This window comes from Neomonachus schauinslandi, chromosome 2 (genome assembly GCF_002201575.2).
Source record: "Neomonachus schauinslandi chromosome 2, ASM220157v2, whole genome shotgun sequence".
NCBI classification, from domain to species: domain Eukaryota; kingdom Metazoa; phylum Chordata; class Mammalia; order Carnivora; family Phocidae; genus Neomonachus; species Neomonachus schauinslandi.
The window spans coordinates 182,202,282-182,221,526 of NC_058404.1; the positions used below are offsets into that span (position 1 = coordinate 182,202,282).

At 38.8% G+C, this 19,245-nt stretch overlaps 1 protein-coding gene across 1 annotated transcript in view; it reads right to left on the reverse strand.

The window, feature by feature from the left end:
* The window catches only part of STIM2 (stromal interaction molecule 2), a 147,147-nt gene extending 128,205 nt beyond the window's left edge, over positions 1-18,942 (reverse strand). Inside the window, 1 exon segment of the mRNA XM_021679453.2 lies at positions 18,298-18,942. Within this exon segment, the coding sequence (XP_021535128.1) occupies positions 18,298-18,721 (424 nt within the window). The 5' untranslated portion in view covers positions 18,722-18,942.
* Positions 18,943-19,245: the final 303 nt, after the last annotated feature.

A 19,245-nucleotide genomic window follows, 5' to 3' on the forward strand; every position in this document is an offset into this window, starting at 1 on the left:
TCTGGGATAATAATTTTACTTCGTGAAAATTCTTTTACAAATTTATTTATTTATTTATTTATTTTGAAGATTTTAAATGAGCTCTACACCCAACCCCAGTGGGGCTCAAGATCAAGAGTTGCACACTCCACCATCTGAGTCAGCCAGGCATCCCTCTTTTACAAATTTAATTATGGTTTATCATGTCCACTATTGTGAGAATCTGTGTTACAGATGAATGGGGAAAAAAAGGGATCTAGAGACTGATAAGCATAAAGCAGAGAAGAGTCAGAATTGAGACTTTTAAAATGCAATCTTGAGTTAAAGGAAACCTAGGTAAAGTTGCCTTACCTTTAGAGTATCCTTCTTTTGCCTCAAAGCTGGGAAAGTGCTGAGATCCAAAGACTCACTTAAGTGGTGGGGAAACAGAGGCAAGTCAGAATGTTCAAAATCCTCATGTCTCCTGATAAAAGGTTCCTACAGGAAGAATTCAATTTTTACCAATACCCTAATGAATTACTGAAGATGTCTGAGCCATAGTAGTAGGAATATTCAAAGAATTGTTAAATATATTTACCCAAAGTTTTTCCCATTTTACTCATCAAAGTTAATCAGCATGTCTGGAACCACTGTGGACACTAAGAAATATGAATCAACAATTCCAAGTAACAGCAAAAGGATATCTAACTTTCCAATGGACTAAATACTGAGTAGCGTATGAATATGCTCCTTAGTGTACATACTATCTACTACAACCTAAAATGGGTTTTCAAGCATCTCACGAACTACAAGAGGAAATTCTGAACCCTTCATTATAATAAAAAGATAAATAGAAATTAACTTTTCTGAATTATTAATTCACAACATGCAAATGATTCTTTACTATGGCATTTTCTTTTAGCAAATATAAATATTAATAAAGACTGTCATACAGCTATTGATCTCTCACTTTTTTGTGTGTGTGTGAGAAAGCGCGCATGCGCCAGCGCACAAGAACATGCACACAAATGTGTGCTTGGCGGGGGGGGGGGGGGGGGGGGGGGGGAGGATGGGGTGGTCAGGGGACAGCAAGGGAGACACTCTAAGGCAGGTTCCACTCAGCATGGAGACTGACACAGGGTTCTATCTCACAACCCTGAGATCATGACCTGAACGGAAATCAAGAGTCAGACATTTAACTGACTTAGTCACCCAGGCACCCCTATTGATCCCTCACTGTAAAGCCTATTTTTCCCATAAGGTGTTAGTTCTTCAACTTCAAATTCTGCTATGGTAAGACTTTTCAGGAACATCTTCATCATGATTAGAAAGAAATTATAAACATACCATGTCTTTGGAATTTGTACTTCACTAAAAATGGCTGCTGTTTATCTAGAAATCTTAAAAAACTGATCAAAGACAAAAAAACAAAAAACAACAACAAAAAGATTTATCTTACTATCTTTTAATTTCTAAGCAGAGTCTATTCTCATGTTATTTCATTTTAAATCAGAGGCCCTAGAATATAACAATTTTTTAATCTTTTACTAATCTACAATACTTATAAAAAGTCCTAATTATTAACAGTTCAATACTCAAGGTTTATGATAAATATATCATGACTACCAGCCAGCTATGTGAAAAAAATTTAAGTATCCAAATGTAAAACTAAATTTTTAGTACAGTATAAAAGATAAATGGTAACTCTATAAACAAGTTTAAACAATTCATTATAAATCTTCACAGATTTGACTAAATTCAGAGGACCAACATATTTGCATGTTCCTGTAACATTTTAAAATAAATCCCATAAAGAAATATTATATAGCCATGGCAAAAACAACCCAGGACTAGCAGTTAATAGATTCGGGTTCTAGTTCTAGTCCTATTACACTGCATTAAAGTTGATTTTAAAATATACATATTTAAGTATGATTTGTATAAGACAAAGAGAGATTTATCATGACTTGTAGAACTGGTATTATAAATGAATAAAAAGATTAATAGGTAAAACCAGTGTGGCTCTCAGCTTCAATTATAAAGGCGTCTGGAAACCAGTGAATACTGGGATCAGCAGCAACACAAAATGAGGAAGCTGCCAATTTGTTCAAATATCACATACTATATTATACCAAAACTATTATTGCAGGACAAATAACGGGAACATTAAAAGTGAAATCATAAGAGCAGAGACTTCATTTGCTCTTAGGAAGAGCTGGACTTCCCTCCAGCACCTAAAAAGTGTTTAGCAGTAGGCATTCAGACATTTGTTAAATAAATATACTCCCCAACTAAGTAGCACAATGTAATCTCACAGACTATGCCTAATACTGACTTTACTACTCTTAATTTTACATGAACCAGCACTTTTTAAATTTTTTTAATGTCTGTGAGATTACAAACTGAATAAAATTCTTTTAATAATCACATCATTTTAATTTCCCTAAACTCTTTCAAAAATACGTGAAATTATCAACTGAAGAGTTCATGACTCAAGCCAACTGAGTAATGGATTCATCATAATTACTCAGTTTATATAAGTGAAAAGCTGAAAGTTATCCTGTAACATTTTTCCACTAGAAATTATTAGCAGTCACAAATAAAGATATGCTACAGCTTTTTCCAAAAATATTTAACTCATACAATTTTTCAATAGCAACAAAAACATCTTAGATAAGAACAGATGTCAATGATTAAATCATACTATATTACAGACGACCCATATATTTTAAAGTGCTGGACACACTGGACACAAAGCTCTACTTGTCAACCATTAATCGCTACACAGATATAAGTATCATCAACTACAACAGATTACAATCAAAAACAAACCTTCAAGTTGAAAAGTATTTACAGGGCTCTGGTACAACCTTTATTTATGGGAAAGATACCTATTATAATAGATACCTCAAATGGGTAAAAAAGAAAGAAGAACCACTGTGATACAACATAAGTAGATAGATACTGCAAGTTCAAATTGCAATAAGAAGGGTATAAACAATTTAAGAAAGTCCCAAGGTGGAAGAAATCATGCCCTACTAAAGATAAGTTTGGAAAGACTTTATGACAATAGAAACACAGAGAGCAGGACCCATGTCAATTTTTTCCCACCACTGTGTCTCCAACTCGTACAACTGTGCACTGAACATAGAATAGTCTCAATAAATATTTACTGAACAAATATTTGGAATGAACCTTGAAAGATGGAGAGGACACGCTAGTATGAGAGAAATATGCAAGCAATAGAATAAAGGAGAAAATAAAGTGTGTTCAAAGAACAAGAAGTATCCTAATTTTGCTGGAATATACTTATGACATACGGAAGATCATCAGGAGTTTGTGTCCACTATGAACTTCAAAACAAGTTTAAATTTAATTTGATATTAATAGAAAATAGTAACAGCTTTATTAATGAAAGTAGTATATAACAGAGTACAAGGTGAGTTACAAGATTATTGCCTCCCCTAGCACAAATAATTTAGTTCAGAACCAATGTGGTAGTAATAAGAATAGAAAGAATGGGGAAAAGGTCAAATGTAACTTCAAGAATTTGTGTTTGACTGATTCAAAAAACAGTGGTACCATTAAAATAAATACAGAGTCAAAAAAAGTTCGGGGAGAGGGAATCAGGTAAAGAAAATGGTATTTATTGAGCATTTATTCCTTGCTACGCACTTCAAATACACTATTTTAATCTTCATAACAACCCTATGAGGTAGTTATGCTCCCATTTTACAAATGAGGCAAAAGAAATCAAGATACTTCCCCAGGGGCGCCTGGGTGGCTCAGTCGTTAAGCGTCTGCCTTCGGCTCAGGTCATGATCCCAGGGTTCTGGGATCGAGCCCCGCACTGGGCTCTCTGCTCTGCGGGAAGCCTGCTTCTCGCTCTCCCTCTGCCCCTGCTTGTGTTCCCTCTCTTGCTGTGTCTCTGTCAAATAAATAAATAAAATCTTTAAAAAAAAAAAAAAAAAGATACTTCCCCAAAGCTCACAAAGCTATTTAGTTAATCTGTCATTCCCCCTCTTCTTTCCTAAGAGAACCTCCATTTTGTTCAAATAGGGTAACAATGTGCTCAAGAAGGTGGGCCACTCCTGCAGTCCTAGGAGAATGAAACACAATTATTCTAAAAAGGGAAATCGTCATCCAACAACCCAGGCCTCATCTACGAGACATGAGAAGAAATACGTTGAGGGCTTCTGAGAAAGACCTTCCTACCTACATCAGCATTGTGAAGGTCATCAGGGACTCTGAAGTTACCAATCTAAGAGCTGCCCTTGATTCTTCCCTTTCTTTCACTGCTGTTTCCCAATTCATCAGCAAACCAAATCAATTCAAATTCCAAAATATCTTGTTAACCCTTCCTCCTCCTATCATCCTAGTCCAAGCCACTATTACTTCTCAATGAGACTACTAATAACTACTTTCCAATGCAATCTCCCTGTGGTGACTCCTGAACCCAACAATTCATCCCCCAAACAGCAGCCAAAGAGATCTTTTGAATGTAAATCATGCAGCAATTGAAACCCTTGTGCTCTGATGGTAGGGTTATAAAAGGGGACAACCACCATGGAAAACAGTTTGAGGTTCCTCAAAAAATTAAAAATAGAACTACCATATGATCCAGCAATCCCACTGTATATATATACAAAAGAACTGAAAGCAGAGTCTCAAAGAGATATCTGCACACCCATGTTTATAGTAGCACTATTTACAAGAGCCAAAAGGTAGAAGCAACCGCAAGTGTCCACTGGCAGATGAATGGATATAAAAAATGTGATATACACATTCAATGAATATTATTCAGTCTTAAGAAGGAAGGAAACCCTGTCATATGCTACAACATGGATGAACACTGAGGACATTATAGTCATATAAGTCAAAGAAGCTAGTCAAAATAAAACAAATACTGTATGATTCCACTTATAGTGAGATATCTAAAGTGGTTAAATCCACGGAAGCAGAAGCAGAAGGAAGGTCCCCAGGGGCTTCGGGGAGCTGCTGTTTGATGGTTTGGAATCAGAGACTCCATTTTGAAGCTCCATTTTCCTTTCTAATTAATGAACTCTTAAACTGAGCCAGAACGGGCAACTGTTTAACAAGGAATTGCTAGTAAAATTCAACAGAACAACTGACATTAGGACCGTAAAACTGTCGGTATGAACTTTATGAAGACAGAACAATTAACTAATGCATACCAAGAATAGCTTCATTTGGTAGCACCAATAAAGTAGTTGATTAGAAAATAATCAAAAGGAGCTCGACCAGTTAGCACGAATGAACATTTTTCCCCCTCTTCTCTTATCTAAGTCATGTGCTTACCCTCTTCTCTCTCATAAAAACCCCTTGCTTTCCCCACATGAGTGGGACACCTTCCTGGTTGCTACTAGAATCAGCACTCCCTGAATTGTCAATTCTGATACCACAAATAAAAGGCCTTTGTTTCTTGTTCAGTTTGCCTCCTTTTCCTGATTGGAATTTAGTAGAGTTTCAGTTTTGTGATATGAAAACGTTCGGGAGATCTGTTTCACAACAATATGAATATACTTAACACTACTGAATTGTACACTTAAAAATGGTTAAGATGGGGGTGCCTGGGTGGCTCAGTCATTAAGCGTCTGGCTTCAGCTCAGGTCATGATCTCAGGGTCCTGGGATCGAGCCCCACATCGGGCTCCCTGCTCAGCAGGAAGCCTGCTTCTCCCTCTCCCACTCCCCCTGCTTGTGTTCCCTCTCTCACTGTGTGTCTCTCTCTGTCAAATAAATAAATAAAATCTTTAAAAAAAAAAATGGTTAAGATGGTAAATTTTGTGTTACATGTTCTTTCCATAATAATTTAGGGAAAAAAAAAAACCAAAACACTAGACCAAACCCCACCCCCAAAAAAGGAATCATATAACTACCCTCCTTAAGATGCTTCAACTGCTTCCTGTCACCCACTGAATAAACCCCAAACATGGTCTATGAGGCTCCGTACCATCTGATCCTTCCCCCTTGCACAGCCAGATCAAACGCTACTCTCCCCCTTCCTCAAGATGCTCAGTCAAAATGATACTTTCACTTCTTCAAATAATTCAAACTCTTTTTTGCCTATGGAATGCTATTACTCAACTCTTCATAGATTTGGCTCCTGATCCTTCAGACGTCCCGTTAAATGTCACCTTCTCAGAAGCCTTTCCTAACCAGCCACCTAAATTAGGTGTCCCCACACAAGTAACATTATTTTCTATCCTGTATCTCTCTTTTGTTCCTTTTTTTTTTAATTTCTTTTTAAAGATTGTATATTTATTTGACAGACAGAGACACAGCAAGAGAGGGAACACAGCAGGGCGAGTGGAAGAGGGAGAAGCAGGCTTCCTGCTGAGCAGGGAGCCCCATGTGGGGCTCGATCCCAAGACCCTGGGATCATGACCCGAGCCGAAGGCAGACGCTTAACGATTGAGCCACCCAGGCACCCCTCTCTTTTGTTCCTTGATAGCATTTCTCACAAGTTAAAAACAGTTTATTTTTCCTACCCTCCCAACTGAAATGCAAGGTCCATAGGGAATTTAAAGTCTGCTATTTCAACTGCAAAATGCTTTAAATCTTTTAATCATATAAAATAAAGGTACAAAAACACTTAAGCTAATGACACAACTTTTTAAAAATACCATAATACCCCTTAATCTCAGTCCCCTTAGTTTCATATTTCTACAAAGTTTTTACTAATCTTAGACCATTAATGGTTATTTAGATCATGGAAGTGACTCAAACTATGTCTTCACACTTTTTTAAATGCAACATAAAACATCTTAATAGTACCCAATAGATCACAGCACATTTCTACAACTATTCGACATCTTTACCTATAGATTAAAAAAGTAAGTCGACAACTGAATACTTATATTTGCCAGACACTGTTCTCTGTTCACTTTACATAGATTAATTCATGTATTCTTCAAACTCATTTTAGAGTTAAGAAAATTTAGGCACCACAATATTGTAATTTATAAGAAATACATGTATTTGGTCACATCTGACCAAAATAAAAACCTAATATATGTCTGGTCTTCATCATCCCCAGTTCCTGGTTCACAGCTCCCAAAACCCATGGAATTTCCTGAGAGGTAAGAGCAAAGGGAGCTTCTTTTGTTGTATTTGGGCTCTAATCCTCAGTTCCTGAAAAAGCTTCAGAGCCATCAAGGTGAAATGAGTGTTTTATTATTCATAACAAACCCTTTCCACCCCAACTGGGCTTATGTTAATGAAGGTGACTTATTATCCAACCAGCACCTAAGGGATGGGGGCTCATTGCCAGGGGAACCAACCTTGACTGTAGGGTTGGAACTTTCAGTCCCACCTTGATTTCTGGGGAGGAGTGAGGGGCTAGAGGCTGAATCAATCACCAATGGCCAATGAGGTCATCAATCATTCCTATATAATGAAAACCCAATGCCTCCATTAAAAAAAAAAAAAAGAGGGCATTCAGAGAGCTTCCACCTTGGGGAAGCAGAAAGCTTCCATTTGCCATTATGCAGAGCCCCAAACTCCAGGAGGACAGAAGCTCCTTTGTTCGGGATTTTGCCCTATGTAACTTTTCATCTGGCTATTGATCTGTATTTTTTAATATCCTTTGTAATAAACTGGTAATCTAGTAAGTAAATGGGTTTTCCTGAGTTCTGTGAGCCCCTTTAGCAAATTAATCAAACCCAAGGAGGGGGATCCATGGGAACCTCTGATTTACAGAAGGTCAGTCAGAAGCACAGGTAACAACCAGGGCTTGTGACTGGCTTCTGAAGTGGAGGGTAATCTTGTGGGACTGAGCACTCTACCTGTGGGATCCGATTCTATCTCCAGGTTGATAGTGTCAGAACCGCACTGAATTCTCAGACACTCCGCTGGTGTCAGAGAACTGCTTGTTGGTATGGGCAAGTCTCCCCTCACAGACTGGAATTGGGGACAGAAACACTTTTTAGGCATGAATAGATTAAATTACCTACCCCAAATTACAAAATCACTGTCACACTGGGACCCAAGCTCAAGAAATCCCACTCTAATCGAGAGGCTATGCTCCTAATCACACTGTACAAAAAATGGGAGCAGACTTACAGCCCAGATAAAAGTTCAAGATATAAAATGTTATGTTGGGGCGCCTGGGTGGCTCAGTTGGTTAAGCAACTGCCTTCGGCTCAGGTCATGATCCTGGAGTCCCTGGATGGAGCCCCGCATCAGGCTCCCTGCTCGGCAGGGAGTCTGCTTCTCCCTCTGACCCTAACCCCTCTCATGTGCTCTCTCTCATTCTCTCTCTCTCAAATAAATAAATAAAATCTTAAAAAAAAAATAAAATAAAAAATAAAAAAATAAAATGTTATGTTTCTTAAAAATAACATTCCATCCTTAAGGAATATTCATGAAAACAAACCACAAATAGGAATTACCCACTTACTGAGGATACCAATTTAATTTTTTTTAATTTTAAAAATTTTAATTTATCATAAAGATCTTTGGCACTGGGGGATTTTTTTTTTTAGATTTTATTTATTTACTTGAGAGAGACAGAGAGAGCGCACTAGCACAGAGGGAGAGGGAGAGGGAGAAGCAGACCCCTACTGAACGGGAGCCCGATGCAAGGCTGGATCCCAGGACCCTGGGATCATGCTGAAGGCACTTAACTGACTGAGCCACACAGGCGCCCCCAGGAGGATTTTTAAGGTTATAAACTATTTCAGACCAATCCTAAATCTCCATCACATGTAGTAATCTACAGGTATGATAATAACCTCACCAGGACTCTAAAGGATTAAATAAGATAAAACATACAAATGCCTGGCATAAATTTGAATCCCACATGCAGACATGGACGTTGGTACACCACAAGCAGGCTGACCACTGACTCTGCCACACTGGCAATTCAATCTCCACTAAGCATTCTCAAATGGCAATGTCTATGCTGTCATTCCCCACTCGGCTTCCTCCTCTCACACTGTGACACTTTTCCCTATGTGACAAACTCTTTATAACATTTTTTTTAAAGATTTATTTATTTGTGAGAGAAAGAGAGCGCACATGGGGGAAGGGGGCATAGCAGAGGGAGAGAGACAAGTGGACTCCAGGCTGAGTGCCCAGTCTGACGTGGGGCTCAATCTCAGGACCCTGAGATCATGATCTGAGCCAAAACCAAGAGTCGGACGCTTAACCAACTAAGCCCCCCTATGTGACAAACTCTTATGCATTCTCAGTAAATACTTCTGTGGAAAAAATAGTCCACCTCAGGCACCTGGCTGGCTCACCTGGTGGAGCATGCAACTCTTGACCTCAAGGTTGAGTTCGAGCCCTGTGATGGGTGTAGAGATCACTTAAAATAAAATTTTTTAAAAAAATGTTTTAAATAGCCCACCTCTCCACATCAAAATGTAATTCTATTAAATACAGCCCTTATGCCCTTACACTCTTGTCACAATGTATCACCTTTTAAAAAGCAGTATCTCCTCCTGGAATACAAGGCAAGGTCATTATCTTACTAATCTTAAAATTCCAAACACCTAACTTGGTGACTGGCATATTATAGTGTTTTGTTTGTTTGCTTGTCTGCTTGTTAATGAAGAATAAAAGTAATACCAAAAAGTAAACAAAAAAGTACTATATTTATTTATATCATACCTTATTCCAAAGAAGGGGAAGGGGGCTCATTTTCAATATTACAGATCTATAACAAGAAGCTTCTAATAAATATTCTAATAGGTATTTTTAGTAAATGCAGAAATGCTACTAAACAAGCTACCACAGTAGTTTCCTTTTAAAAAACAAATACATTGGGGCGCCTGGGTGGCTCAGTTGGTTAGGCGACTGCCTTCGGCTCAGGTCATGATCCTGGAGTCCCGGGATCGAGTCCCGCATCGGGCTCCCTGCTCGGCAGGAAGTCTGCTTCGTCCTCTGACCCCATCCCCTCTCATGTGTTCTCTCTCTCTCATTCTCTCTCTCTCAAATAAATAAATAAAATCTTTAAAAAAAAAATAAAAAATAAAAAACAAATACATTAATACTTTTTTTTAGATTATGCAATCCACTCTCAGGCAATTTTCAAATTTATATTGTTCTTGCAGCGATGCAACTTCAGCATCTTTATATCCCCAGTTCCTTTCATCATATCTGGCACAAAACAATCACTTAATATGTTTAAAGCTTTATACACACACACACACACACACACACACGCAGTCACCATAGTCTGGCTTTCTGACTTTTACCCTCTACGCTTCTTTTTAGGATCTATTTCAACAGACCTAGAACCAAACGCTGGATGCACATCACAGGGTATATTTTAAAAAGCAAATTCAAAAAATATCGGAGTACCTATATCCCCAGTTGAACAAAGATTTAAAGTAGATTTTTTTTTAATTTGGTATCCAGAAACAAAGAAAGAAATATCAAGGATTAACACAGTTTGAATGTGTGTAACAAAGTAGAAAGAATTGCTAAAGAATGAAAGTAATGAAACAGGAAAAATTATATATTTATCATTAATGGAAAAGTTAGAGGTTTATTGCTGGAGAATAGGAATAGAGAAGGAGGATTAAGATTATCTATTTACTCAACATCAGATATTTTTAAAAAGGAAAAAAAATGAGTATAATAACATGGACCTGTGAAATGTCCAGTATGTTAAACAGCAGATAAAAATTGCAAGTAAGGGTTTAAAAAAATCCTTTTTTATTTACTGAGAATCATTTAACAAACAACTACAAATCATTTTTGTTACTCTAGGGGTTTGTGATAAAGTTGCTTAGTATTTTTAAATCATATAAATCAGATTCACTTCAATTATTTTTAAAATTAAAAACCCAGTACTTAATTCAGTAAAATCATTTTTGAAGTGTTTCAGTTCCATATACTGGCAAGTTTAGGAAGATCAAAAAGAGAGGTAGAGAAAGAAAGTGAGAACAAGTAGAGGTAAGAGTAAGTTAAACAGAGGCCAAGATCCATAAGCACAAATCAACACAAATTTATTTTGCAAGAAACACTGGGACAGATACAGGTGCTTGGGTTCTGAGATGGATGTTAGTCCAGCTAACTGTTCTGGTATTACTTTGTGGTTCTGGGGTGAGGGGGATTACCACCATCTAAAGAACACACTGAATAGCCACTATTTAACATTCTACAACTAATCTTAGTCTTTATCCTAAAGTTGTTTCACTTTACAAGGTATGACTGAGGCAGCCTAGCAGAAAGGAAATTACTCTCAGGACTGCAGCCATGATAGTAGTGCAGTATCACCTCAAGGGCCAAATGAAATAAAGCCAAAGTCAAATCAATCATTGGCTTGGGGTCCCTATCCCCAATTTAGAACTTTCCTAGTAATGAAGTTCTCTGAGGAGGAAATGTTCAGCTAGACTAGAGGAACACAAGACTGAGGACAGAGACAGGAGAGAACCACCCTTAAAATTAGCAACAATAAAACCAGTCAAGGAAAACAATTACTGAAGGTAGGATTAGAAACTGTCAAGAAGGACTAAATATCTAATACCACTAATATAAAGATCTAGAAGGATAAGGAAATGAACAAATCACTTAGATTTGGCATTTGAAATCATCACCTAAGGATCAAGCTTGAAATTCACATGTGAAATTCAAAAGTTAATTTTGAAACAAATAATATGCCAGTACCCTAAGACATTGCTATTCAAAGAAGGAGTGGGGGTGGGGAAAGTTCAACTTTGATGCAATATAGTATTAAGTCAATCTGGAAAGTTATCCTTTGTTAAGGAATACACATGCACTTTAAAATATGGAATACTAGGGGCACCTGGGTGGCTCAGTTGGTTGAGCATCCAACTCTTGACTTCGGCTCCGGTCATGGTCTCAGGGTCCTGGGATGGAGCCCTGTGTCCAGCTCAGCACTCTGTGTTGAGTCTGCTTGAGATTCTCTCTCCTTCTGCCCCTCCCCCCACTTGCACACTCGCTCTTGCTCTCTCTAATGGATAAAATCTTTTTAAAAATTAAAATAAGGAATACTAAAAATACAACATTTCCTCTTGCATATTTTCAAGGACTTTCATCAATCTAAGTCACTTTACAAACACTAGGTGTTTAAAATTAAAAGGTAATTTTTGTTTCTTAGACTTCTTCTAGATTCCTTTCTAACAAGAAAGCAAATTTTACAAAATTTCCTCTAAACATTTTCATAGCCATAATTTCACGATTGAAATTCTCAAGACCTCACTTCTATACAGCTTCCTAACTGGCCTCTTCATTTACCTCTATCGTCTCCTCACTTCCATCCGCCCAGATCTCGCTTTCTCAAACACAGAGATCATGTCACTTCCATGTTCAAAAACCACATTGCTTCCCAACCCAGCAGGAAAATAGATTTACTACTCTTACGTTTATGAACAAAACACTCTGAAAGATCAAAATACCTCCATAAGCCTTTTGTTTTACCTTAACAATTAAAGTAAATTTGCATTCTCCATAACACGTGCACGTTCAGTACTGTATAAATTACTATGGATTAAATATGTTTGTTTCCCAATTAGTAAAATGGATATGCCAAGAAAATGTATCATAATTTCCCATATTCCCCTGCACATGGCTGAGTACCCCAGTGTTAGTTGTGTTGACATTTCAATACAAAGCTTATATATACAAAGCTTAGTTTATAAACTAAGGAATATTAAAGTTCTAGATAGTTTGGCCCAAACCTTCTTTCTCCTTGCATTTCCCACTACTCCACATACACCCTATACTTAACTCCAAAGAAAACTATTAATTTACTCCTTATTCTTGCATATGCCTTCTCCCAGAAAGCTCTTTCACTCATCTCCATAAGAAGTCCCTATCTCTACATCAAAATCCCACTCAAACCCTAACCCTCTAAGTAATATTCCCTAATAGCTTTCCTTTTTGCAGTCCTTTATGGTACTAATCACAATCTGTCTCATTATGTTTAGTTATGTGTATAAGATGCATACAACATACCAGTTAAGAATCAAAGCTTTGTAAGCAGAGAAACTCAGGTCAATTTCTGACTCTAATTTCTAAGTATAACCTTGAGCAAGTTACTTAAGATCATCCTCTCTGGGTTTCCTCATCTTTTATATGAACATTACAGTAGGGTTACCTCTAACAGTGTTAATCTCAGAATCAAAAACAGTGATGTATATAAAGCACTTAGCACAATACTGACAGCTAGTAATAGTTTAATAAATATACCTTCTATTCCCAATAGGCACACTCATTGTCTTACTCTTTTTTGTATTATTTCCAATTCCTACCATATATATATAATGTTCTGCATGTGTTTCACAATTGTTTAGCTGAGGGGCACCTGGATGGTTCAGTCAGTTAAGGGTCCAACTCTTGATTTTGGCTCAGGTCATGATCTCAGGGTCATGAGATTGAGCCCCATGTCGGGCCCCACGCTAAGAGGGGAGTCTACTTCTCTCCTTCTCTCTCAAATAAATAAATCTTTAAAAAAAAATAAATAATGGTTTCACTGAAAAAATCTGATAGCTCTCAATAAGATAAGGTCGGAATTCTAGTGACTGTCAAAAATGGCTTACTACTCATATTATTAACTGTTTATCTCAACATTAGCTTAACCAGTTTATACTTTAGCTACCATATACATAGATACAGATCTCAAGCATCAGCTTAAGAGTATTCTATACTGCATTATCAATGAGTAAGCCAATATCCAAAATACTTGATATAGTTACTCAGAAGTCAAATTAATCTAAAAACATTAGCATGTATCCAACCACAAAGCAAAGAATTCCTGCGTGGATTTACTTAGCAAAGTGAAGAACTCCTGTGCAGATCCTCCTATTGCTAAAGTTAAGCCAAATCCCAAACCCATTTTTCCAAGTGGCCCTCTAAGTTATTCCCATGCAATGGGATTCCCAACAGACACCAAACAGTTCTACCATGGTATTCTCAAGAAAAGCAATGTTTCCAGACCAATAAGATTACTAATTCTAAAATGTTCAAAATAGACTAGATCAAAACACATATGAGATTATTTAATCCTATAGTTAGCAAGAGAACAAAATAAAACAAAACAAAAAAAGAAAAGAAAAAGAAAAACCCCTATAGCAATGGCCAAAGAATGATGAAGAAAAGGACTAGTAATCATAACTACCTGGGAAGGCAAAAGAGAATACAGCACAAGACCTAGCCATCAAAAGGTGGCTTCAGAAAATCAGAAGCTAAATTCAGGAAGAGCAATTTCACAAAAAGAGGAACAATGGTTTCTAGTACTATGTGAACTACACTGGGAGTTTAACTATTGTCATAATCTAAACATTAACACTATAAAATTATTGTATAATAGTCCTCACATAAAACTACACTCAAGCCAATACTAACTAAAAAAAAAAGTGACATTTCCTAGTTAAATGTTAGGCATGCAAGGTGAGATACTTAAAAATGAACCTTAGGATTTTTTACAATGATAATCATGCTCATGTGAAGTATTTTCATCTAAATTAACAAAAACCCCACCACATAGATGTGTTTAATACTAATGAGTAGAGTGGCTCTTTCAAAAAGGTATACCTTCAAATTAATAATATTTTAAGTTTTCACTGAAATTTTAATACTTCCAAAAGACATATTTTAAAATATGATATTCCTAATATCATACCAAACTAATGAAAAGTATTATAGTAAACCTTAACAGAGGCACTAAAGAAGGTTGCATTAATTCATTTTTGAAAAAGATAGAAGCAAATATTTCTGAAGCTAAAATTTGTTTTAAAAAATTCTGAAACAACTACCTATAAGACAACATGTTTGAAATGTTTCAATTACAGTTGACCCTTGAACTTTGTTTGAACTTTGTGGATTTAAACTTTGTGGATTCACTTATATACATATTTTTTTCTATACAGTACAGTACTGTAAATGTATTTTGCCTTCCTTATGATTTTCTTAATAACGCTTTCTTTACTCTAACTTAAATACAGTATATAATACAAAAACGAAACACGTGTCAATCAACTGTTTACTTTAGGCTTCTGGTCACTAGTATTCCTATTCCTAGTTAAGTTTGGAGGAGTCAAAGGTTATACTCAGATTTTTACCTGCACAGGTTGGCACCCCTGACCTCGCTGTTCAACGGTCAACTGTATTGTGCACACTTTGCCAGAATAAAGAACTGTTATATATACATATACACACATGAAATATTTGCATGTGTGTATTCTTTGCCCTTTCCTTGCCCTTTCATAAACTATTTTTCAGAGACCATATCTGGATAAGATCAATCACTCTCCATTGGGATCAATTCATTGATTCTAAATCTGTTAGGCAAATAATAATAATAATAATAACAATAATAATAATGCTTTGAATTATTAAAGCACTCTCTTAAGACTGTAATCAACAAACTCTTCGTCACCAAGCCCTAACTTGCTTTAAATTTCTATCACTTTCAAAGCAAGAGCCCTAAAGATATATATGTATATATAATTTAAGCCTTTACCACACTATAAATATTGGTTTCACCTTATCAAAACATTTGCACACCCAATCCTGAAAACGTAATATAAAAAGGAAAATATAAACCAATATTCATTATGACAGTGAGTCTGTTTATATTGACGATTTCTCAGTCTCTGTAAGAACACTTGCTTACTCAAAATTAAGCATGCGACAGATGACTTAAAGGCAATTTGTTCTTAAAATACACTAAACCTCGAAAGTAAAACTCTTGAGAGGCAAAATTCACTGGAAAAGAGTGCTTTCTACATTTTATTAGTAAGAGGCAAACTCTTTATGATGTTGCTGAAATATTAAAAATACCAATCTGTAGAGGAAAAGAGAAGATGTGATTTTGGCTATCACTTTCAGAGCTGTTAAGAATACTCACAGTTAAATGACAATTTTAATACAGAGCCAGAGTACAATTCTTCTCTCAGAATTGTTTCAAGAATTTTCCACTTTCAAAATTCACATGTAGCTTAGTTTTATTACAAATTGCTCTCTACCCCATTTCTCTCCATTAATGCTGCCCAGAATATAACACAGTATTTTTTAAGTACAGTCTATGGTTCTACTTCCTGAAGTGTACAATAACAATAATTTATTATGTTTGGGGCTTAGCATAACATTTACAAGTGGAAACCATTAAAGAAAGCGCTATTCACACAATCAGAATGGGAAGGAGCCCTACAGAGGAGAGCATATACATAGCTCAAAGAAATTTTCAATATGCTCCAACTTTATTACAGACTTCAATTTACCACTTCCCAGGTATCAGTGCTATTGACTGTATTTACATAAACTTGTTAAAATGACAATTTAACCTGCACAATGTGTAGTCTGTTTATCTTAAATCTGAAATGGAAATGTTTAACTTGTTAAAAATTAATATCCCAACAAAGGGAAAGAATAAAAACATTCAAAATAAATTCCAGAGTTAATATTATTTTTGTAAACTTATTTTAAAGCACTACAGCACAAACTCACTTTGTGTGATCACACTTTTTATTCAATAACAATCACCTTTCCTTGTTCACGATGCCATAAATAACTCAAGAGAAATTTAAATCTTCAAAAAGGATTATAAACAGCTAATTAAAATAAAATTCCACCTGAAGTAATTTCCTTGCTATAACCTATATACTATACATTGTATTGTTATTGGTTAGAAAATACTAAATTTTCTGAATCACATGCCCTCCTACCAATTACATACTGACAAAACATTAGCCAATTATTTATTAATCGAACTCTTCTGCTCAAGAAACCAAGAGTCATGCTCCTATACCTTATAGAAGCCCAAGTATCTCTGCTCCCTCCCTTCCTGCATGAGGCTTTAAACCTTCAGTCAGTTTTATTTTGCTACTTTCCCTAACCTTTGCAATTAGTTTTATCCTGCTACTTTCCTAAAAATCACTATTCTTCATTTTATCTGCCACAGTTGTATTTGGAGAATTAAGACTGTTCAAGCATAAAGTTATTCCACCTATCCTCTCAAACTATACTATGCTCCTAATACTCATCATTCTGTAATCATTTTATCCAAATTAACCACTGATAGGTTTGATGTTTCAAGTTTCACATATCGAGGTTGATATGTTTCAGGGTAAAATAAGTTAAATATTCTGATCATTATGTTCTACCCAACTTCCAAAGAGCTTGACAAAGTTCACCAAAACCCTCGTCTTTAAAATAGCAAGCACGCTGTCATAGAACCCAGAGAATAAGTCGCTTTGCTCCAAAGAATATAACTACTGAGCACTTCCCAGAGCAGCTGTTACTTTCAGACGCCTGCTGGACTATCACTTTGGTTAAATTAATGATGGGTCATAGTGTTCCACTTTACTTTTTTTTAGTGTTGCAATCAATGTAGGAAACCTACTGATGACTTTTAAAAATACAGTACAAAAATTAAAAAAAAAAAAAAAAACTTTAGCTCCACTACTTTTCCAAAAGAAATCGTTTCAAGATCCCCACATCATTACTTAAACCACACGTATCAGTTGTACATGACCCTGGAAAGCTTTAAATGGATTCAATTTTCTATCTAACTTTACCAAACATGTTCGCAAGTTTTCAATAATTTCGAGAACGTTCTATATTACAAAGGTGCTGGTGCACTCTAGCAGAACCGTGCTGCTCAAATACAAGCCCCGAAACGAATATCCTGCACGTGACAAATTTTAGGTATATTTCTGGTTACCTGAAGAGCTTTCTGCACCCTTTATCCCCCAGTGATGCTCCCAGTGGCAAATACTTCCCATCCCTCAAAACCTTCCTCCCACCCCTCCAAAAATACACATTAGATTTAAAGGTTTCCGCATACTAATACGGAATCACTAATACCAGTAGGTATTATGGCTCTCAAAGAATCCTCTTTAGCAGCCTCCCCTGGGACACTGCTCAGCGGGGCTTTGAACCTGTGAGACTCGCCGCCAGCTGCCTTTGCAAAAGCAGCACCACAGGCCGACTAAATACCGCAGTGCTGCTGCTGACTTTTTGTAGCAGCTTAAAAAAAAAAAATCAGCCCAGTACCCTGCAGACCCTGCTGGCTCTTCTGCAGCACCGAGGAGAAACCACCGCATTGCTCAGCGAGCAACACCGAGGAGCCCGACTGTAGGGCGGAGAAGCGAGTGCCGTCGAGAGGCTCTGTCGAGGGCGGGGTGTCGGGAGTGGGGGAGGTGGGGAGGAAAAAGGCGTCCGGACTGTAGGGGACCGCGACGAAGCAGCGTCCAGGGCGCTGGCGGCTGGGCGCCCAGCTCCGCATCGCGCACTGACCGTGGCAGTCGTATAGCGGACGCCCGGCAGGGGCACGGGCCCCTCCCGGGGATGGGGGTCCCACAGCAGCCGGCCTTACCCCGCCCGCCGCCCCCCGGGCCCTCACCTGTCATGAGCGCCGGACTGTCGCCCGCCGCCGCAGCGGGAGAGGAGGCGGCTGCCGCGGCAGAGCCCGAGGCCCGCCGCCCGCGGAGGTGCCTGGACACCAGCTCGCATCCGTCCGCCGCGCCGGCCACCAGCAGCCCGAGCACCAGCAGCGCAGCCCAGCGCCACCACCGCAGCCAGCCCGAGGCCGGGCCGAACGCCGTGGCGGGATGAGGGCGCGGAAGAGGACCGAGGGGAAAGCGCGGCGGCGCCCCGGCCGCTGGCCACCCGTCCGCTCCGCCAGGCGCTGCAGCTGCTGCTGCCGCCGCCGCAACCGGCGATTCCTCCGGCCGCCCCCGCCGCCTCGGAGGCGAGCTCCTGCCGGGCGCCAGCCTGGTCGCCTCGGCACCGGCGGCCTCCGGAGCTCGGGTACCGGCTGCGTTCATTGGTTCCGGTTATTTAAAAAAAAAAAAAGGTGAGGGGCAGAAAGGTACGGTGTCTTCAGGCCGCGCGCGACAGCCACGCTCCTGCGGCGGCGAGACCGGGATCCGCGGCTCTGGCGCCTCTGAACACCAGCCCCAGCGCCCGCGCCACCGCCGCCGCGGCGCATCCCCCCGCCCCCTCCGGCCCGCACCCGTTGTAGTACCACGCTCGGCCCCGACGCCTCCTCCCCTCACACACTCGCACACAGCATACCAATCCCCCGCCTCCTTCGGCCTCTCCACAGCGCAGGCGCGGCGCTGCTGCACTGCGCCTGCGCGGCGCCGCAGACCCGCCCCCTGGGCGTTCCCGGGAAGACTAACGTCCCGCGGGGTGGCTGCTAATGCTCTCGCTGAGCCGCGAAGTTAGAGGTGCGGGGGAAGCCTGGCATGTATGTCCCCTTCCCCCATTCACGGCCAGGCCCAGACAGCTGGAGGGTGGGGGGGACCAAAGAGGCGGGACAAAGGAGTACAGACTTCCCAAATTGTTT